The 21,113-nt window shown below is 38.4% G+C and overlaps 1 protein-coding gene across 1 annotated transcript in view; it reads right to left on the bottom strand.

Moving 5' to 3' along the window:
* Nucleotides 1–21,113, bottom strand: part of SIDT2 (SID1 transmembrane family member 2) — a 1,446,738-nt gene that overhangs the window by 297,643 nt on the left and 1,127,982 nt on the right. The window contains exon 27 of the mRNA XM_044080965.1: nucleotides 17,901–17,974. Within this exon, the coding sequence (XP_043936900.1) occupies nucleotides 17,901–17,974 (74 nt within the window). The remainder of the gene's footprint in view (nucleotides 1–17,900; nucleotides 17,975–21,113) is intronic.

Genomic DNA, 21,113 nt, shown 5'->3' on the forward strand with positions numbered 1-21,113 from the left:
CACAGTAAAATGTTTTCGGTTACTTTACACCACTTTTAAACTGAAAGAAAAAACAAGCACTCTATTTAAAAGTATGTTACTGTCTTGTGATAGTTCATTAAAACAAAACAGTCTTAGCTTTAAAATATTTTTCCTGAAGAGGAAAGTGATAAAACAACAGCACAAATATGAAAATGGAAGTTTTACCCCAAAGGAAACTTATCTCCATAACAAAGTAACCATAATTAGCTGATCATCGATCCTTGAAAGCCTCAGAACAGCGTATTCTTTGGTGACAGTAAAGTTTTGAAGGACTTTGTGCCCAGACTTGTCTTTTAGTTAGCTCAACTGGAGCCGCCTGATATTTTGGACATGTGGACGGTGCCCAGAAGCTGGCTGGTTGTTACATCTGTGATGCCCGTGCCCTGGCCCAGTAATCAAGGAGCCTCAATCCTCACCACTAGCACCAGTGAGGGGCGTCCACATTGGGAAGGATAACAAGTACAATTTCCCTTAAGAGCACTGAGAAGTCACAGTCAGTCTGGGGCTGGTTTGTCACTTCCTCTCCAGATCCCCAATAAGACTCCCCAGTGGCACAGCTACAGAGTGGGGTCTTTAGCTTGGGTCCCAAGACAAGTCCTCCTAGCACTCTCTCTGTCCAACCAGTACTTCATGTCCCTGCCCAAGTAGCTGACACACAAGCACTTTGAGGTACGAGTTATATACAAACACAGAGACACTCCTGGGGATGGCTGGTACAGCATCACCAGCTATGCCCCCTTCTCTCCAGACTATAAGGTAGACATCACTGCCACCAGGACCCCTACTTATCAGCTACTTTAAGGCCCTTCCCAAAGGGTGACCAATTTCACTACGTAATATTACTGATATCCAAACAGTAAGTGCGACTGAGCAGCAAAACTACTGGAGTGGCTTAAACAGTATCACTAAATACATGCAAGTACTGTAGAGCTTAAATTATCCCTACACAAAACAGCCACAGTTGCAAGGTTTAAAAATATTTAATAATAAATAATAAAAAACAAGACAAATCTTCTCAATTCAACACAGTGCTAGTCAAGAACTTAGAGATCACAGGAAAATGCTTAAAATAATAATGAGAATAGTCTGACAAACATAGAAAACAGCTAGTCTAAAGTTACTATTTTCTATCTATTTCTTATGAGAAACACTAAAGTCTAAGATTCTACTTACATAGAGACAGAGCAAAGCAAGTGCTGGTGAGTGGTCAGTTCTGAAGACAAATGCAAAATGCTCTGATTCTCTTTCTCTGAGAAATTCTTAAAAATAATACAACACTGCTGACTCATTTTAGATTGCATCATTCTTCTCTGGTTCCCAGGCTAACAGAAACTCAGAGTTTTAACATTTCTTTGATCTTGCACCTGGCCAGGAAACTACAGGAATAAAACACATTATATATGTAAAATCTAGCAATTAACTCTGGTCTCAAAACAATAGAAGGAATTCCTCAGTCCAGACATTATGTCTCTGAGCTTTGAGATCAGTCATACAGTGCTTGACTTACAGCTTTCTTCCAGCAGAGTGCACTGTGATTACATTTTTGAAGTTCAACATTTAACACAGTTTCCTTACATTTAAGAGGACAAGCCTGTGGATTATATTCGTATTTACAATGACAAAAAAATTATATCTAGCTAGGCTGGCAACCGTCACATATCTTCCCCCCCAAAGAACTCAAGCTAGTCTTTCAAGTGACCCTTGAGAAACGTTGCTTGAGAGAGTTAGGTCTAATAGTATGCAGTATGCACTATATGCATTCAACCAGCAGGGGGAGAGAGAAGAGGAAGGTATCTACAGAGAGAGATCCAACACAACGAAAGATAAAATGCTAGAAAATTTAATAGTGAATTTGTCTAACTATTGTTTAGACCAGCATTAGAGAACTGTGCTAAACAGAGGATTAACCTTTGTTCCGGCAACCATGACTAGGGTGAGTGATGTTTTAAGTGACTTGAGGCTGTTTGTGAGAAGAATAGCCTTAAACCTGATTTTTGGCGAAATGCTATATATAAAAGGCCTAGTACATTTTCACCAGACTTACCAGCTCATGTTGAACTGCTTGTACAAGCCTGTGAACGGGATTTTATTGAAATTTTAAATAAAGATAAACGCAATAGATTTTATAATTTATTAATGAACATCAAGCTTTGCAAAACTTGACACATAATACAGAACTGACCATTAGACCATCTGATAAAGGTGGTGCGATCGCTGTAATGAATACCAATGATCATGTGTGTGCAATGTTTGACTTACTGAATGATGCTGAAACTTACTGCTAGACAGATTGGCCACAATACTGAAGGACTGTTAACTATGTGGGAGAATGTCTGTATGATCTACTTAAGAGCAGAGAGATTAATGAAGAGCTTTATCAGTTTTTTCATGTACCTTTTCCTAAGATACCTGTTATTAAGGGACAGCCGAAGATACAGAAGTCACTAACCACTCCACTAATGGGACCTATAGTAAATGGAGGAGGTTGGATAACGGAACCCCCTTCCATCTATGTGGAGGGCCAATTAAGTCCTGTAGTATTCTCCACTAGCACCATTCTGAAAGATACTATACATTTTCTAAATGATTTATCAGAATTTACTGATATGAATGATGTAACCCCTTTACTAATGGTTACAATGGATGTTAAAAAACTTTTCACCACCATACCCAATGATTATGCGGTGGAGGCGATTAGATACGTACTTGGTAAAGATGAACATGAATCACATTGTAATACTGGTTTAGTTTGCACATTACTACATTTAAATTTGCATAATAATGTGTTCATGTTTGAAGAACAACTATTTCTTCAGAAATGGGGTGTCGCTATGGGCACCCCATGTGCCAATTCGTACGTGAATTTGGTTATATACTTTTGGGAATGTAACCATCTGTATGATAGTGTTTTGCGTAGCGGCATCAAATTCTATAGGCGTTTTGTGGATGACGTCTTTATACTTTGGCCAGGGGATGCTACATCTCTTTCATTATTTGTTGAATATCTAGAATCCACTACGAATTTTTTGAAGTTTACAGTTACACACTCTGATAAACAAGTGGAATTTCTGGATGTTACACTCATGAAGAATGGTGCCAGTGGAATCAATACGACTCTATATAGGAAACCTTGTTGGAGAAATAGTCTCCTATCTAGAGACAGCATGCATCCAGGGCATGTATTTTCTAGTATAATTAAGAGTCAGTTCATGAGAGTAAAAAGAATTTGTAATAACAAAACTGACCTTGAGACAGAGCTAGATACCCTGGAAAGGATGTTTACTGATACAGGGTATGATAGTGATGCAGTTACAGCGCTACATCTAATGACACTAAGGAGTCAAAGCAATGCCTCTGGACCTATTACCCATGGGCTCAATATAGATTGCCTTGGTAATGATCAACAAGGAACAGTAACAAACAATGTAAATGATATGACATATAGAACTTATATGCCTAGAAGAAATGTTACATATAATAAAGGTAGACGCTCCACCTCCTTTGTGACCAACTACACAAAATTGTTAATTTTGTTGGAACAACACCAGTTTTTCATATAGAAATAGTCAAAATGTAAAACAACTATTATGTAATGACAAGAAAGTAATGAACAAAGATCAAAGGTTAGGGACATATCCTTGCAGGCACTGTTCTGTGTGTAAAGTGCTGAGCAAGGAACAGGTATTTGAACATCCTACCCTAGATTTTGAGTTTCAACCTAGATTCTGTGCTGACTGCACTATTACTACGCGCTTGGTATATTTGGCTACATGTGACTCTTGCCCATGTTTTTACGTGGACAAAACTATCCAAAAATTAAGAGACAGAGTACTTAAACACCTCTCAGATATAAGGAAGGGAGCTGTAAAAAATGCACTAGCCAAACATCAGCTAGAGTTCCCTAAACACCAATTTACATTTAGGGTCTTACAGTTTATACATAAAACTTTGAGAGGAGGTGATGTAAACAACTACTTGGAACAGAATGAGTTAAAATGGATTTTAAGGAAGCAAGCACATAGATTTCCTGGTCTTAACAATTGTGTTAGTATTAAACCCACCCTTAAGGGGCAGAAGTTAAAGAATCACAAGCAGAAATGATTTGAGATGTGATAATCTCTTACTAATGGTGATGTCACTTTGGCTCCAATTTTAATTATTGTGATTGGTCAGTTTGTATTATAAATATAGTATGTACTGTTCTTGTTAAATAGGAGGGTCTGAGGAAGCATTTGTTTTATGCGAAAGCGCTTGTCCTATATATTTTCGAAGTACTATTTTTATTAAAGTGGAGAAAATACAGCCATGGTTATCCAGCTGTTTTTTTATGTAAGGTTGGGTCTATCTGAGTATATCTTACCCCATTCCCTGTCTTGACAGCCCATTTGTGTTGGCGTTGCTAACCCCACTTCGGTGCAGCACTGACATATCTGCTTGTAACCCTAGGCTCCATCTTAGCAGCTTGGCATTTTGATGGCTGGCTAGGTGTAACCATGTTAGGGGATTGTGATCTGTAACTACACTGAATTTCCTTCCATACAGATAAGGCTGAAGTTTCTGTGAGTGTCTCCGAACTTTGAGATCAAACAGTCAAACAATGCTTGACTTATCTGCTTTCTTCTACCAGAGTGCACTGTGGTTACATTTTTGAAGTTCAATATTTAACACAGTTTCCTTACGTTTAAGAGGACAAGCCTGTGGATTATATTCATATTTACAATGACAAAGAATTATCTACAAAATTCTATCTAGCTAGGCTGGCATCCTTCACATATCTTCACAACATCCTTGGAAGGATGTAACCCCATATAGCGAAGACTGCTGCAGCAGTGATTAATATAATGAAAGATCAGTTGTGTAAAATCTTACCATAATGGTAGATGTCCTTCTCCTCAGTGTTGCAGTATTCATTGCAATACGGATCCCCTCCCAAGGGTGGTCCGATGTCTGTCCAGTATACCAAAGCCTTTAGGTTACTTTAAGGTACATCGTATGTCACACGTATACTTCTTGCATAACATAGGTTATAAAGGTGATGTCTGGACCTACCATCCTCAGAACTGAAAGCCCCAGCAGGAACAAGAGTCCAAGGAGAAAGAGAGGTAATCAGTACATCCAGAAGAGAAACAGGCCAAGGGGAGGAGGAAGGAAGAGAAGGACATCTACCATTATGGTAAGATTTTACAAAACTGTACTATGTTTCTATATAAAGACATGTGTCTGGAGCGTTTCTCCCCAGACCTCCGCTGAAAATTGGCTTTGTTCCATGTCGGACTTTCCCGGTTAACAAATGTTAAATAAAAAAAATAACTAAAATGTCCTTCCATTTCACTGTTGCAGTATTCATTACAATAGGGAGAGTGCCAAAGCTCAGGAAGAAGAGAGGGAGGAGGAAGGACCAGCACAGCCTTCTAGGAAGTCATTGCCCTAGCAAAAACAGCTCTAGCTCTGGGATTCTATCCAACTTGTAGTGGATGGTAAATGTTTGCACAAAAGTCCAGGTCACTACCTCAAGAATAGAGTTAGTATCCAAACCTTGAAAAAAGCACCAGAAGCTACAGCATTACTAGAATAAGCCTTAACAGAAGAAGAGAGGCTCTTTGTCTTTATGAAACACCAAAAATTAAGACAAGCCATAAGGGCTTGGAGCTTAGACACCCATCTGGCAAAAGTAATGGCTAACAAAAGCACAGTCTTCTAAGAGTAATGTTGTAAGGAAGCTGAAGCTCCAAGGTCAAAAGGAGCCTGGGTCAATTTTTCTAAAACAAAATTAAGATCCCAGACAGTATGAACAAGCTTCCTGAGAAGCCTAATATGAAGGATGTCTTTAAGGAATTGTTTAGCTTCAAATCTAGAAGTTAAAGGAGGTGATTAAGGCAGACAAGCAGAGATAGCTGATAAATGGGCCTTAACAGAAGAATAAGCCAATCCAGCATTGAGCAATTCACACAGATAAGAACCAAAGAAACATCCACAGAAAGTGGATCCAGGTTACAAGCAAGCAAGACACCAAACAGAAAACCTCTTCCATTTGGATACGTAGGATTTCCTAGTAGTGGGCTTCCAGGTCTCCTGCAAGACCCTAACCACATTCTCAGAAAAAAAGGTGTGGAATGAAAATCCCATCACACACAGTGTTAAATGAAGAGTGGACAGGTGGGGATGAATGACAGATTCCTTGTCTTGTGCGAGTAGGTCCACCATGTGAGGTAAATTGTGATGATTGTCCTTCGTTAAATGCAGAAGAAGAGGGAACCAATTCTGTCTCAGGCAAAAGGGAGTCCCAAGATTTTGGGGGGGAAGACCTTTGGAATGAGGGGAAGGGGAGGGAAGGCATAAAGAAACATCCCCTTCCAAGAAAAAAAATAGGGCATCCACCTTCCAAACCAGAGGACCTGGGACTCTGGCAGAAAACAGAGCCATTTGACGGGTACCCCACCAGTGGACAATGCCAAAAACACATCCCTGTGAAGCATCCATTCATGGCAGTAAGTTACGGACCAGTTCAGAGAATCTGCCACAGTGTTTTGACCTGAGGGAATGTAAACTGCCTTTAGAGTTACACCCCCCACACACACACACACACACTGTTTGCTGACCTACCATATTACTGTTATTGTCTATAAACATTTTGAGAAGTTCTGGAGAGAAGAGAGGATGAAAAGCCTGAAGAGCCAGCAGAAGAGCTCTCATCTCTTTGACACTTATGTGTTCTTTCTGTTGATGGGGTGACCACAATCACAGTGCTTTTAGGGAGCCAAATGCTGCTCCCCACCCCACATCTATAATGTCTGTGCACAGTAACTGAGAGGGAAGAGGGGGGTGAAATGGAAGCCCTGGATTTATAGTCAACTGCTGAATCCACCACTGAAGTTCCTTTTTGAGATAAGGCAGAAGAGGAACTACAAAATCAAGGGAATGGGTATGCTGAAGCCAAATTTCCTTCAGAAACCACTGAAACTTTCCCATGTGGGGTTTGGCCACAGGGAGCATAGGAACATTGGAAGCAATGAACCCCCAGAGCTATCAGAAATTCCCTGGCTGTTACTGAAGCCAGATTAAGAAAAGTTTGAAAAAAGGAAATGAGAGTTAAGGCCTTGGAAGGGGGTAAGGATGCCAGCATAGGTGCAGTCTGGATCCTGCACCCCAGAAAGACATGATCATGAGGAGTCAGAAAGGACTTTTTGAAATTTATAGTGAACCCCAGGTTTTGCAGAAGGGAAATGGCAAAGTGGAGATTTAGCAGTAAGGCCTCTGGGGAGGATGTCTGAAGCAGAAGGTTATCCAAGTAGGGAAAGACTAGGATCTCCTATAGCCTGCAAAAGGCAATCACAGGAGTGAGGCATTTGGTTAATACCCTTGGGACAGTAGAAAGGCCAAAGGGCAAAGCAGAGAACTGAAAATGCCAGGAAGTAACAGAGAAAAAGTAAAATCTTCCTGAAAAGGGGATGAATAGGTATATGGAGATAAGCATCCTTGAGATCCAGACACACCATATAAGCCTAAGAAAGCAAAAGTAGGAATAAAGTCTGAAAGGACAACATTCAAAAAAGGGAACCTTCAGAAAAGTGTTTAGATGAGAGAGGTCTAGAAATGGTCTCCAAGTACTCTCTTTCCTGGGTACTAGAAACTTTCTGGAGTAAACCCCCCTCCCCTTTTGGGACACTGGAACCTCTTGTCCCGAGTCAAGACATCTCGAAGCACCCCTGGAAAGGGGGACAGCTAATCCTGAGGGGCTGAGAAATTCCCATAAAAGGGGAAGAGATTTCCAGACCATGAAATATCTCTGGCAGACAATGGACAGAACCCAAGAGTCCTGAGTAATCTTTAACCAAGCAGGAAAAGAAAGAGGAAAGTAGCTGGGAAAAATAGGATAGTCAAGACAGCACCTGGTTTGTGAGGAAAAGGAGACTTCTTGGGCACAAAAGTCTAAGCAGCCTAAGCAGGAGGAACCCACTTTCCACCTTTTTTATCCTTAGAGGGAGGGAAAGATTGCCTATGAACAAAGGCTGGCTTATTGAGGTAATTTTTCAAACTTAGGTACAGGAGAAACAAACACGTTTAAATTCCTGTAATGCCTTGCCCTTATCCTGAAGAGACTTAAACAAAGCAGCAGCTTCGCCAAACAAGTGTTTATTACCTAGAGGAGCATTCTTAGGCTTAATATCATCAGGCAAAGGTTGAAGCCAAAGCCAAGAATACTTCCTCATCACAAACCCAAACGCAGCAGCCCTAGAGGAAGCATCTGCTGCATCATAACTACACTTGATGGAATGATGAGCCATCTGGGAGGAAGTCCTTAACAGGGAAAGGGCACAAGTTTTTCCTTCAGAGACTGGAAGATCAGAACTCACTTGACAGGCCTGGAAAAGAGGAGCCAACAAGTACCTGGACATATGGGTCTGAAAACTGACAGCCCTAAAAGCTAAGGTAGCAGATGTAAGAATATGCTCAACAAAATATTAAGGTTGAAAGTAATTCTGTTACAAATATGCAACATAAATAAGGAATAAAATAAAGCTTGCTTAAATGTATACATAGAGTTTAGTAATATGTGATCAGCATCCATACTAAAATGACTGTGACCTGGAAAATAAGGAATTTGCTTGATGGACATGTTTTCCTCAGAATTAGTACACTGTTTGCAAGAAAGCTGACCTCTTACAGACTTGGCAAGAATGTAAAAAAACAGGAACCTGCTTCTGTATAGAAGGGACAACAGGAAAACAATCTATGCGTGTTTCTATCATATGACATTGTTAAGCAAGGACGTTTGAATGATCAACTCAGCATTTGCACAAGATGGTTCCTTAAAAGACAATACCATTACAGGATAAAACAGTATTTTTCTGCAATCAGCAGCAAACAGATGTTTTCATACAAAGTCCAAAATAAAATACCAAGAGAAAAACAGGATTCAAATTGCGTGACTAGAACAGTATAAAGAGACTATAGCAGATAACATTGTTAGAGGTATCTGTGTAGGAACACACACTTGTTCCGAGGTAATATTTTATCTCTCACAACATCCATGTTCAAGAAGTAAAGTAGAACAGTACCTGAAGCTGCAACATTAGTCCGTTTGGTTTGTTATAAAAAGTTATTTGTTACTGCTCTGAGTTTGGTGCGGCAAAGTATATTCTCTCATCAGTGTATATTCTGCAAGTTTCTGTATGCAACAGACTGTGAATGCAACTACAACCAGACTGATTTCAGCAAAACCAGCCAGCAAGACTGAGTGTCTTAAGAAGACTTCGGAGCCATCACAGTAACAAGCGCAGTGTTTAGCACCATACAATTAATTTTTCAATGGTGAGCCTACCTGCATTCGAACACAGAGGGAGAGGTAAGCCCTGCAGAGGGCCACTTCAGCCAAATTGCAGTAACTAACATTTCTACATATGTATAAATCCTAAACAGAAGTATTCCAGTTGATGAAGCTTGCAGTAATAAAGTTTTTCAGACCTCTAAATCCAAATTGAGCCTGAAGCCCAGGAATGTCGAAGTGCCATTAATTCTTCAAGAAATGGTGGACATCTACTATACACAGCAGTTCACTGCCTGTTGTGTTTCACCAACTTCTTGAGTGCCTCTGAAAAATTTCCAGCCATCAGCAACAACAGCCTGATCACCTGTTTTTTTTGCTAACTGGTAAAGACTTTTTTCTATGTCACATTTTTTAGTATGGATGCTATTCGACAGAATTCCAGCAGGTGTAAACCAAGCTTTAGTAAATTGCAATGCTGGTATACACAGCACATTAGTAAATGTAAAACCTTATTAGGGCAGGTTGATAGTAAGGCATTAACACACATGTATTACAATATTTGACTGGTATCTCAAAGAAAACCATATGTGGGGTATGACATGTTTATAGTGTGCATCAACAGAAACTGCATTGTGTGCCACGCCATAAAAAAGTATTGCATGCTATTGCTGAAAAAATAACCTGTTAAGACGGACCTTTTCATGATAAAAAAATTAACTAAGGGTAAAGTGTTTCCGTTACATTCAGATGTTGAACAGCTATGTCCTGTCGCCATATGCACCATATGTAAAAGGTTTACCTCAGAGTTGCAACAGGAGTCAAATCAGTTACTGACAGGACCTCTAGTACATTTTGTTACAAAAGAATGTAATAAACTTCTAAGAGACAGACACAATGAGTTCAGGATATTTAGACAAGTTATACAAACATTTTTTCAAAAGTGCATAGGAGTTTTAAATTCAGCAGAACAGGTTACTGAAAATGTCAGAAAGACCATGCAACATTACAGGAAACTCTTCAACAGCAGTTAAAGGATAAAGAAAATAAATTATCTGACTTGACAGAGACTGACTTCCTTCTTACAACAGCTGAGCTTAAGAGAACATTGGGAAAGAGCAGGAAACAACAGCTGATCTGTACAAAAGAGATATATTTTATATGTTTGTGTTTTGAAAATGGTTAAGTATACATGGTAGGATGGTAGAATCTAGTGTCTGGACAAATCATTCTCAAATGTTTAAAACTTCCATTCAGTTCAAGCAAGACATTTATCTGTACTACAGTAAGGTAGAACAAATAATTGCCATTCTCATAGCATAGTCAAAAAGGTACACAAAACTGTTGTAGTGTATGACTGTATCTTTCATTTTTTCCCGGTTAGGGGTCATCACAGAGGAACTCCAGTCCGCTAATGATTGGTAGTGGATTTTTACGTACCGGGTTACCAGCCCTGACGCACAACCTTCAACGAAGGCACGCCTCATTCACGTATGCCTCCACACAGAAGACGCTCTGGCTGAGAATCGAACGGGACAACGTCTTGCTATGAGGCGACAACGCTACCGCAGAACCACCACCGCAGTAAAACTGTTGTAGTGTATAAAATTAAATAAAAATGGTTAATAAGAGTAAAGATTTAAAGTCACAAGACTGACATGCTTGTATAAAGATTTAATGTCACAAGACTGACATGCATGTATTTTCTTTTCATCTAAAATATATCTGTTACAATGCACAAGAATAACAGGCAGACAACAGCAAATGTAAATATAAACATGTGTTAGTTAAGCTAATATTTATTTGTTTTTTACAATGTTTTTATAATTGTATAGTAACACCACACCAAACGGTTAAAGTCCTGAATTTTAAAAAGAAATAAAATAACGGATGGTATTAGTCAAGCAGTTTTTGTAAAATGAATGGCAGAGCAGTTAAATAAATAAAAAAATACTGAAATCCAAGTTAAAAAATATGTAAGCTAATTGTAAAATAATGTCTAGTTATGTAGTATAAATGCATAGTTATGCAAATCACAAATATACTAAGTGTTTTATAACTGCATTTTACTATTAAATTGTAAGTGTATTAACAAATGATTTAAAGAACAATGCTAAAAGAGTTAACTATGGTCTACAGAGTGTAAAATGTGAGCTCAGATCTTCCTAGACTGGATGAATAGTTGCAGGAAATATTGAGCAGATAAGATAAAAAAACAAGACTGACTGCCAGACAAGTGGCTTGAGTTTTTGTAAAGCATTATTGTTATTAAAACATAACTGTTAAATGTTCACATGCAACACTTTTTGGTAATTGTAATAAAACATCACAATTGTGCATATGTGTCACTGATAATCTGCTTGCAAGTAAATGTTAAAAAAAAAAACCTCGAGTTACATCAAGTATAGACAGCAAATGGGTTATAGCATACATACAGTTCAAATAAAGTATACATGAGGGTACAAATAACTGCTAGTAGTAGTAGACAGCAAAGGCAACAGAAAAAATATATTCTGTCATTGAAAACCAAAAAATGATCAAATCAGACAAAGGTCTATAGTTTGTTAGTAACATAATAAAGTAAATGTTTAACCAAAGTGTTGCACTGGTATACATTTTATTTTCACATTGTAAAACAAATGAACAATAGTGTAATACTACAGGGGGAGGGGTACTTTCTCAGTTTTACACTGACTGTGTGAGCAGTACAAACTGCAAAAGGGTCTAAAATAAAGCTACAGAAAATAAATAATTTCTCATTCCTTATTGACAATACTCTCGAGGGGGAGGGGAAAACCGGTATTAGTGCATTATAAATACTGGATTAAACCTGACAGGACAAGATATTTTACAAGTTGCTAATAGCTATCACAATAGTTATTATTACTGTTTAGTATTAATAGTTATTATTGTATTGTTTAGTATTAAATTGTATGTATAACCTGTTAAACTGTAAAGCTATACAATGATGACTTAAAATTGCTTTAATAAAGCTATACAAGGGAGAGTAAAGGTATGTAAAAATTGAGCAAGAATGGTCACTATTTTTAATATGTTTTTGGCAAGAGAATGTTGGTATGCAAAAAGCATGAATGTTTCTAACTGCTGGGTATGTAGTTGTCTCTGGTGGCAATTCCACTACATACTTCTAAAGAGACATAAGAATCTTCCAAGATTTTGCTTAATGTTACTACATTGTAAGATTTGACTAAATGTACTTTACAGTCTCTATGTACAAATACAAAATAATTCAGTACAAATGAAATTAATGTCTAGTAATGAATATGTGTAAAAAACATGTTTAAATAAATGAGTCCAGGGTACCTACTAGATTGAAATCCATGAGTAGCAGACAGTCTGTGTAGATATATACTGTATAGGACACATAGTAAAGTAACAAATTCAAAAGTAATTTGTCAAGTTGTAAAATTATCACTTGGTTTTAAGTTGGAGTCTTATTATTGGTTTTTGGATCATTTTATCTGTACTAGTATTGGTTACCCCAGTTAGAGAAATATTATATTAAACTATTGTATACATACAGCTAATGGACTAATATGTACATAGCATTCTTTAGTGTATAAATCATGTTTTTTTTTAAATCCACAAGTATTAAATATACTGAAATAATTACATTCAAATATCTAAGCCCAGTTCAGTACTTTACCAAGGTGTTAATGGGCAGTTCAGAGACATGACCACAATGTTGAGGTTAAAATGACATTAAAACTGTATATTTTCAGCAGTGTATAAATGCTTGGAGTAACACACAGTTTCTAAGTCATAAATGAAATTCTGTGATTCCAAAAGAATAAATGAATCAAGTTAAAAAATAAAACTAAAGCAGACACAGCTCATAACTAACGGAATATTTTCACAGAATGATCTGTAAAAGAAAAAGTTGTTAAATATATTCAGTTTTAGTAGTAATACTTGATATTGCATTGACTATGTAAAATTGCATTTTGACTTGCATCAACAGAAGACTAAAGGTTTTGTTTCTTAATGTGTTTTCTATATAATGTGATCAAAAATACATATCAGTATAAAGTGTTTTGAGTAAGTTAAAAAATAAAAAGAGGGAATTGTAAGAATATGCTCAACAAAATATTAAGCTTGAAAGTAATTTTATTACAAATATGCAACATAAATAAGAAATAAAATAAAGCTTGCTTAAATGTAGAAATAGAGTTTAGTAATATGTGATCAGCATCCATACTAAACTTACTGTGGCCTGGAAAATAAGGAATTTGCTTAATGGAAGTTTTCCTCAGAATCAGTACGCTGTAAGCAAGAAAGGTGACCTCTTACAGACTTGGCAAGAATGTAAAAAAACAGGAACCTGCTTCTGTAAAGAATGGACAACAGGAAAACAATCTATGCATGTTTCTATCATATGACATTGTTAAGCAGGGAAGTTTGAATGATCAAGTCAGCATTTGCACAAGATGGTTCCTTAAAAGACAATACCATTACAGGATAAAAACATATTTTTCTGCAAACATCAGCAAACAGATGTTCTCATACAAAGTCCAAAATAGAATATCAAGAGAAAAACAGGATTTGAATTGTGTGACTAGAACAGTATAAAGAGACTATAACAGATAACATTGTTAGAGATATCTGTGTAGGAACACACACACTTGTTCCGAGGTAATATTGTATCTCTCACATCATCCATGTTCAAGAAGTAAGGTATAACAGTACCTGAAGCTGCAACATTAGTCCGTTTGGTTTGTTATAAAAAGTTATTTGTTACTGCTCTGAGTTTGGTGCTGCAAATTATATTCTCTCATCAGTGTATATTATAGTATCGACGCCGGTGTGGTAATGCGGATTTACCCACGGTTGGCGTGGTTAAATCGCATTACCCACACCCAGGCGTGTTATTGCTATTATATATGACATTATTTAAGAAAAGAAATAATTACTTTTCTTAAATAATGGCATTGTATAATGCCTCTTTGCTGCCCTTCCGCAGCTGTCTGGTATCCGCAGTTCTGATGTACTGCGATGCTCACGCAGTACATCAGAGTTGTGGCAAAAGCAACGGAGAAAGCAAGATCTCCAGCTTTTACTGTTCGCTATGTTAAATGGGTTTAACATAGCGAGACAGCTTTAAAATAAGCAACAGAGTCCGTTGCTTATTTTAAAGCTGTCTTGCTATGTTAAACCCATTTAACACAGCGAAACAGTAAAAAGCAACGGAGATCTTGCTTTCTCCGTTTTTAACCTGTCTCGCTATGTTAAATGGGTTTAACATAGCGAGACAGCTTTAAAATAAGCAACGGAGATTTCTGTCGCTTATTTTAAAGCTGTCTCGCTATGTTAAACCAATTTAACATAGCGAGACAGGTTTAAAAAAAAAGCAATGGAGAAAGCAAGATCTCCGTTGCTTTTTACACACTGTGTCGCTATGTTAAAGGAGTTTAACATAGCGAGACAGCTTTAAAAAAGCAACAGAGATCTCTGTTGCTTTTTTTAAACCTGTGTCGCTATGTTAAACTCTTTTAACATAGCGAGACAGTGTTTTAAAAGAGACTTATACTAATGGAAAAAGTCCGGGCAACCGGACCTTTTTCCATTAGTATAAGTCGATTTACAATGTGCACACTGGCCAATCAGCGTGCACATTTTAGAATATTAACGGGGGGGTCATGGTATAATCTGCAAGTTTCTGTATGCAACAGACTGTGAATGCAACTATAACCAGACTTTGATTTCAGCAAAAGCCAGCCAGCCAGCAAGACTGAGCGTCTTAAGAAGACTTCAGAGCCATTAGAATGACAGCACCCTGCTTTAGCAGCAGAAAATTAAATTTTCAGCAGAGGTATAAACCTTTTTACCTAACCTTTCAATGGATCTGCCATTTTTATCAGAAGGCAATAACTTAGGAAAAGGAACCAACTGAGATGGCTTATCAGAAGCCACAGGCACCACCGAGGGGTCAGCAGAAGGGCACTTATGCAAACATTTACAGTCCTCAGGCACCCAACAAAACTCATCAGGTTTCTTGGGAACAAGGGGCTGAGAGTCAGGAGCCTTAGAAGAATTAGAAAAGGCATCCAACAAAGCAGCCAAAACAGGAAGGAAGGCAGAAAGTCTGAGAGAATACATCTCCAGGAGCTCATAATACCTTTTTTGCACATCAGAAACTTGAGCACAATCTCATTTAAAAAAAACTCCATCATTCTCGAGTGTGTGTTCCCAGAAGAAATCGCCTCAATAGGAGTATCAGGACTGGTAGATTCCTATCCCTCAGACCATAGCCTAAAGGAGAGGGAATCTGAGAGGGGTAAACAAGGGATTCCTCATCTGAATCTTCTTCATTGTGCCTCTTAAGGGGAGAAGAGGACCAAGGGGGCCTGGAACCAAAACTCCCTGAGGAGGTTTTAAAGCTATCAAAGCACTAAACCCGTGAGTGAAGGACTGCAACTCACTCTATGGATCTTTAGGGGCTGGAGAAATATGCTTAGCTTTTTCCTTTTTCTTTAAGAGGACATTTGTCTTATAAAACTTAGAAGGCTCCAACCCCAGATAACATTCAATAAATGTAGTTAGGACTTTTTCTCTGACCAAAATTTGAGGAACACCCTTAGGCCCCTCAGAAATAATCAGCAGCAGTTCCGCCTGAACGTCCAAAGAGGACATCTGCAATGCCTGGATGTGCCTAAGGTCATATCCCCACCGGCCTCCAACATGGTTATGGCAGACAAATCCAACAACAGAGCCAGGCACAGCTCTGGGCTTTCACTCACCTCAGGAGAGACGTCTGGCAGAGACTGAAAAGCAGAAGAATCTTGCCTAGATTTCTTGGCCTTCTTCTCCAGTGGCTAACCCTAGGAGCAGGAAGTTCCCTCCATTGTGTCATTAGCAAGTAGCTTAAGACGTTAATTCTCCAGATATAATGTCAAAGAAGAAAGCCTACTATGGAGGGTTTTACGAACAAAGGACTGACAGACTGAACAGGACGTACGATTGGGGGGAAGCTCCAAGACAAATCAGGGCACTGCTCATGATGGTCTTTAAGGGGAATCTGTCTCTCACACTGGCATTTACCTTTCTTGGATGACATGAAACCCCAGACACAACAAAAAAAGTAAAAGAAAGATAAAATAAACCCCCAATGGGGCATTTATCTGCAACGGCTTGGTCAAATAGCAACGGAACAGGCATTCAGACTGATGGTTAAAAAATGGCGTTTGGACTGGTGACAATGAAGTTCTAAGGATGGTATGTTCAGACATCACCTTTATGCCCTATGCCACATGAAGAGCATACGTGTTAAATACAGCGCACCTTAAAGCAACCTAAAGGCTTTGGTATACTGGCCAGATGTCAGGCCACCCCTAGCAGGAGATCCCTATTGTAATAAATACTGCAACAGTGAAATGGAAGCACATTATCCAGTTTTACCAAAGACAAGATGAAACATTCTTGCTTTGCATTTTATAATCGTGAGAAAGTAACATCATGTTGCATTTGATAAAGTTGAGCTACTTTTACAAGCATTACCAAATGTGCTATCACATACTGCGGTGGTGGTGCTGCGGTAGCATTGTCGCCTCACAGTTAGACGTTGCCTGTTCGATTCTCAGTTAGAGCGTCTTCTGTGTGGCGACTTGCGTGAACGGGCGTTCCTTCATTGAAGGTTGTGCGTTATGCCCGGCAAGCCAGCACGTAAAACTCTACTGCCAATCATTAGCGGACCGGAGTTCCGCTGTGGCGACCCCTAACCAGGAAAAGCTGAAAGACACAAACAAACAAACCAAATGTGCTATCACACAAAAGTCTAAGACTTGGGGCTTAAGGAGAAAACACTTGATCTGAAAATTACACTAGCTCTATAAGCAATGTAAGAAGTGCTAATGTGGCTCAAACAAAAATGATCACGGGGAAGCAATTCCAGCATTTTTTCTTTTGATAAAAAAAGTTTACTTTCAGTTTCTTTTATTAGTCATAATAAAAAGGAAGGTAAAAGAAAAAACAAGTTTGTGGTTGTGACAGCCTGTAGCAGATATATACAGGATTGAATAGAAGGCTTTTTTTCTGCTTCCTTTGTTTTTTATTACCACTTCTAAACATGACTGAAAGCAAAGCAACAGTATAGCTGCCAAAATAAAGAAAATCATTTCACCTTGGTGGAACACATACCGTTCATGCTGAGAATAACTGCCCTATCGAGATTTACATCACTGACAAATAGCTCACTGCTGGCCACTGGAGTTTTAACAATTCTGTCAATATAGCTGAAAAACAAAACTAACATTTTTTTTTGGATAACTGTGCATTTTGAGGAAGGTGCTAGCAATCTATACACCTGACAGAATTAAAGCAATGCACTGGCCAGTGCATGCACACCAAAAACAGTTCCTGCATGATCCTTGTATTACTCAAAGTTAAGGAATGACTCCTTGTGGAAAAAAGTGAGAGCAATATAAGGTAACTGTCAAAATATTAGTCAAGACTTTACTCCTGCAAAATACCTCACAATTTTGTAAACGAAGAAGAAATCCTGTAACAAAGAGAATGCATCACAACATTTTACTGCTTTGACACCCTATCTTCTGCTCTGAAATAACTGCAAATGTTAAGAACAATAAATTCTTACCACATATGTTGGACCACTGCACTGACGGATACAGTCTGTGTAAACAACATAAATAATTCGTCTAAAAATGCCAGTATCTAAGAAAAAAATAGGAAGATAGAACAATTACTTCTTTTTAGCTACAGAACACCATGTTAAAGCCCTTTATTTAATTATTTAGTATAGAATACACTGTATCTTGATAATGTTAGCATCTAATCTATGGCATGCAAACATATCAACAGCTTCTCACTCTAAAAGTACAGACTTCAGAACACTCAAGATCACTAGGCATTAACTAAAAGGTGAACAAAGATGATGACGACAACAATACTACTACATATCAGCTTATCTTCTTCCTTGCCTGTCGATTAACACCTATGTGGTGTGGAATGTTGCACCTCTTACAGCTTGCACACATCCTTGCATTTCAAAACATTTTCTGAAAAGTCATCATAAAACTTATAATCAAGGCTCTTTTTTTTTTTTCTTTTTTTTTACTGTGGGACATCCTAGAACAATCCTAGTCTCATTTTATTAATAAATCCTTGCCCAATCTATTTCTGTCTAGTATAAGCTGGTAAGTCACTTAGTTAAAAAGTAATACCCAAGAAAGGACTGGACACCATAAAGCACTATGGGTGTTAACTGGAAGAATTCAAAAAGGCACTACAGGCTTAAATGACTTAAAGGCTACCTCTACAAGTCTGCAATGAATACTACTCAGACAACGGAACAGGTGTGTTAACCTGGCAAAGAGCAGATGTTAATCCACACTTTACCAAAGTAGTTTTGTTGAATTTGACAATACAAAATGACTAACAGTGAAAAGGTGAGCTGCGGTTTATTAGCCACCTTAGGATTCAATTTCCTACCTTAGTAGAGTCAAACAATGTTATGTGTAGCAAAGCTAGCATGAAAAGAGGCAGTGCACTAAGATGGTATGGGAAATGGGGGCCCACAACTGCTCATATTTAGGTTTATCTTTACAATAACTTCTGCTCCCTGACATCAGTTTGGTAGTGAAGCTAGCCTTCCCTGTATCACAGCTCTTCATTCTCACACAGAGTCTTGCAAGAACCATTTCTCATATGTAGTACACTTCTTGCCTTTCCCCACTTACCAAAGAGTACAGCCGTATGAGGGTACTATCTATAACTGCAAATGTCTGAGTAGTACAAAAGATGAATGGGTGGATAAGCTGCAGTCAGCTATCACTCTTCTTTTTAAATATGCATAGCAGGTAGGGTACCCCAGGGCAGGGATGAAAACTGCATCCCTTTTTGTGCCCATCTGCAGGGAATCTATTGATAAAAGAAAATATAATCTGTGACACTTTCTGTTCTTTTTATGAAAGTAGAGTAGAGTAAGTATATTATCAGGAAATGTTCCTTTTCTTTTTTCAATCGAAGACCTAAAAGAGTACAAAGTTCTTCCTACAAAATACCTATTGCCACAGAAAGGTGTGTTACACTTGCCAAAAAGAGCTAGAAAGGGCAGCCTATGCTATCTACCTAGAAACTCACCATCATTAAAAACAGTACAACTGTGACTTACCATACCAGCAAATTCTCAAGTACAGGGATCATTGCTGCAGCAGTTTTCATTGAAATGGTAAGCAGCCATATGTGAAAGTCAGTCCCAACCAGCCAGACTCCAGAAATGTTGACTGGCCCTCTAGCATGCTTGTCTCTTCCCATGCATCAGATGCCAGTCTGACCATAGGTAGGAAAAGGAGAGCAGTCTCACTATCTTTTGCTCTTTTTGGTGAGAAAAAAGACAAACCAGGAGTGTGACTAGGGAATACACTAACCTAGGGGTTAAACTGACCATCTATTCTAGGCAATGTGCAACCCCTTAACCAGTCAATGTTCTGCTTTCATTAAATATAGACAGAGGGAAAACAAACAGTATGATCCTCTTCACATGTTCCGCAAGGAACCATACCCCCTGCTGGAATGTGCTCCATGTGTTCTTTTTTTTATAGGGCAGGGAGGCATCTTTACTGCAGCAATGACTTCCTAAAATCTGACATACACATTTATAGTATATCAAAAATGCACTATATCCATCATAAGGATCATTAATGCAGAAGTATTTATCATAAACATGAGAAGAATGCTAAAGTAGTAGTAATCACTCTGACATTAGTCTTAAAAAAGCGATTCTAGAAGATCCCTGTTCTGGAGTAGGTATCCAACTTACAATGTTTGGAAAAGGTATAGATGAAAGTCCAGGTAGCTGTCTCACTTAATCTTTGGGCAGAATTTTTTCTGAGAAAGCCAACAGAAACAGCTGCAAATGGTGCTCTGGTAGAATTAGTGTGTACCTTTCGCCTATAAGATTGTCCATGTTAATCACGGTAAACACTGTTAGCTCACCCTTCTGATAAAGTTTAATTAGATACTGCTTTAATTATTTTTTCTAAAGGAAATAAAAGTGTGATCTGCTTTCTCCAGTCATTGATCACAGCCAAACAATATCTCAACTGTCTATGCACATCCAAGAAATGGTAATTTAGTGTATTAGCTAACAGTCAGCACTGTCATTCTTGCTTTCACTTAGTTGTATGCATCAGGCTGAACCTGAAAATGGTTCTACTGTATGAGTACTGCACCTCAGTAAACACATGAAAATATTTATTTATTCATTAAATTTGGTAACCGCAGCACTGATCCAAATGGACCTATTTCAGTTTTGGCCCGGACCAATAAATGAATAAATTAAAATAAAATAAAATAAATAGACGGAGCTGAAGAAGAATGACAGCATCTCAATACACAAAGCGAGGACTATAGAACAGATATGTGGCCAAGCGAGGTATGGAAATAAGGTACATGAAATCTTGCAGCAGAATGCAGAAGTCCATGAAGTCATTAAATGAAAAGATTGCAGAAAAAGTGGGAGATAGAAAAGCTGGACCAGGCTATGAAGGCATACTGGCTGGCTAACGAATCAGCTGCATTGGCAAAGAACAAAGTATCAGAGGCACACTAACAGCTTGTGGAAAGTGACTCTGCAGATAGCACAAAGAAACTATCAGGTTGCAAGGCAAAGGCAAAAAGTTAAAGACGATAGTTATAAGGCACCCTTCATAAGGGATCTCAGCAACAACCTGTTCACTAGTCCACAGGACATCAAAGGCAGATGGAAGCACTTCCACTTCTGAATGAAGAAAACCCCACAGAAGCTGTATTGCCTGAGAAAAAGCCTACGATAAAAGAAGAGGAGCACTCC

This window comes from Protopterus annectens, chromosome 8.part0, assembly GCF_019279795.1.
Source record: "Protopterus annectens isolate FY-2018-M chromosome 8.part0, PAN1.0, whole genome shotgun sequence".
NCBI lineage: Eukaryota > Metazoa > Chordata > Ceratodontiformes > Protopteridae > Protopterus > Protopterus annectens.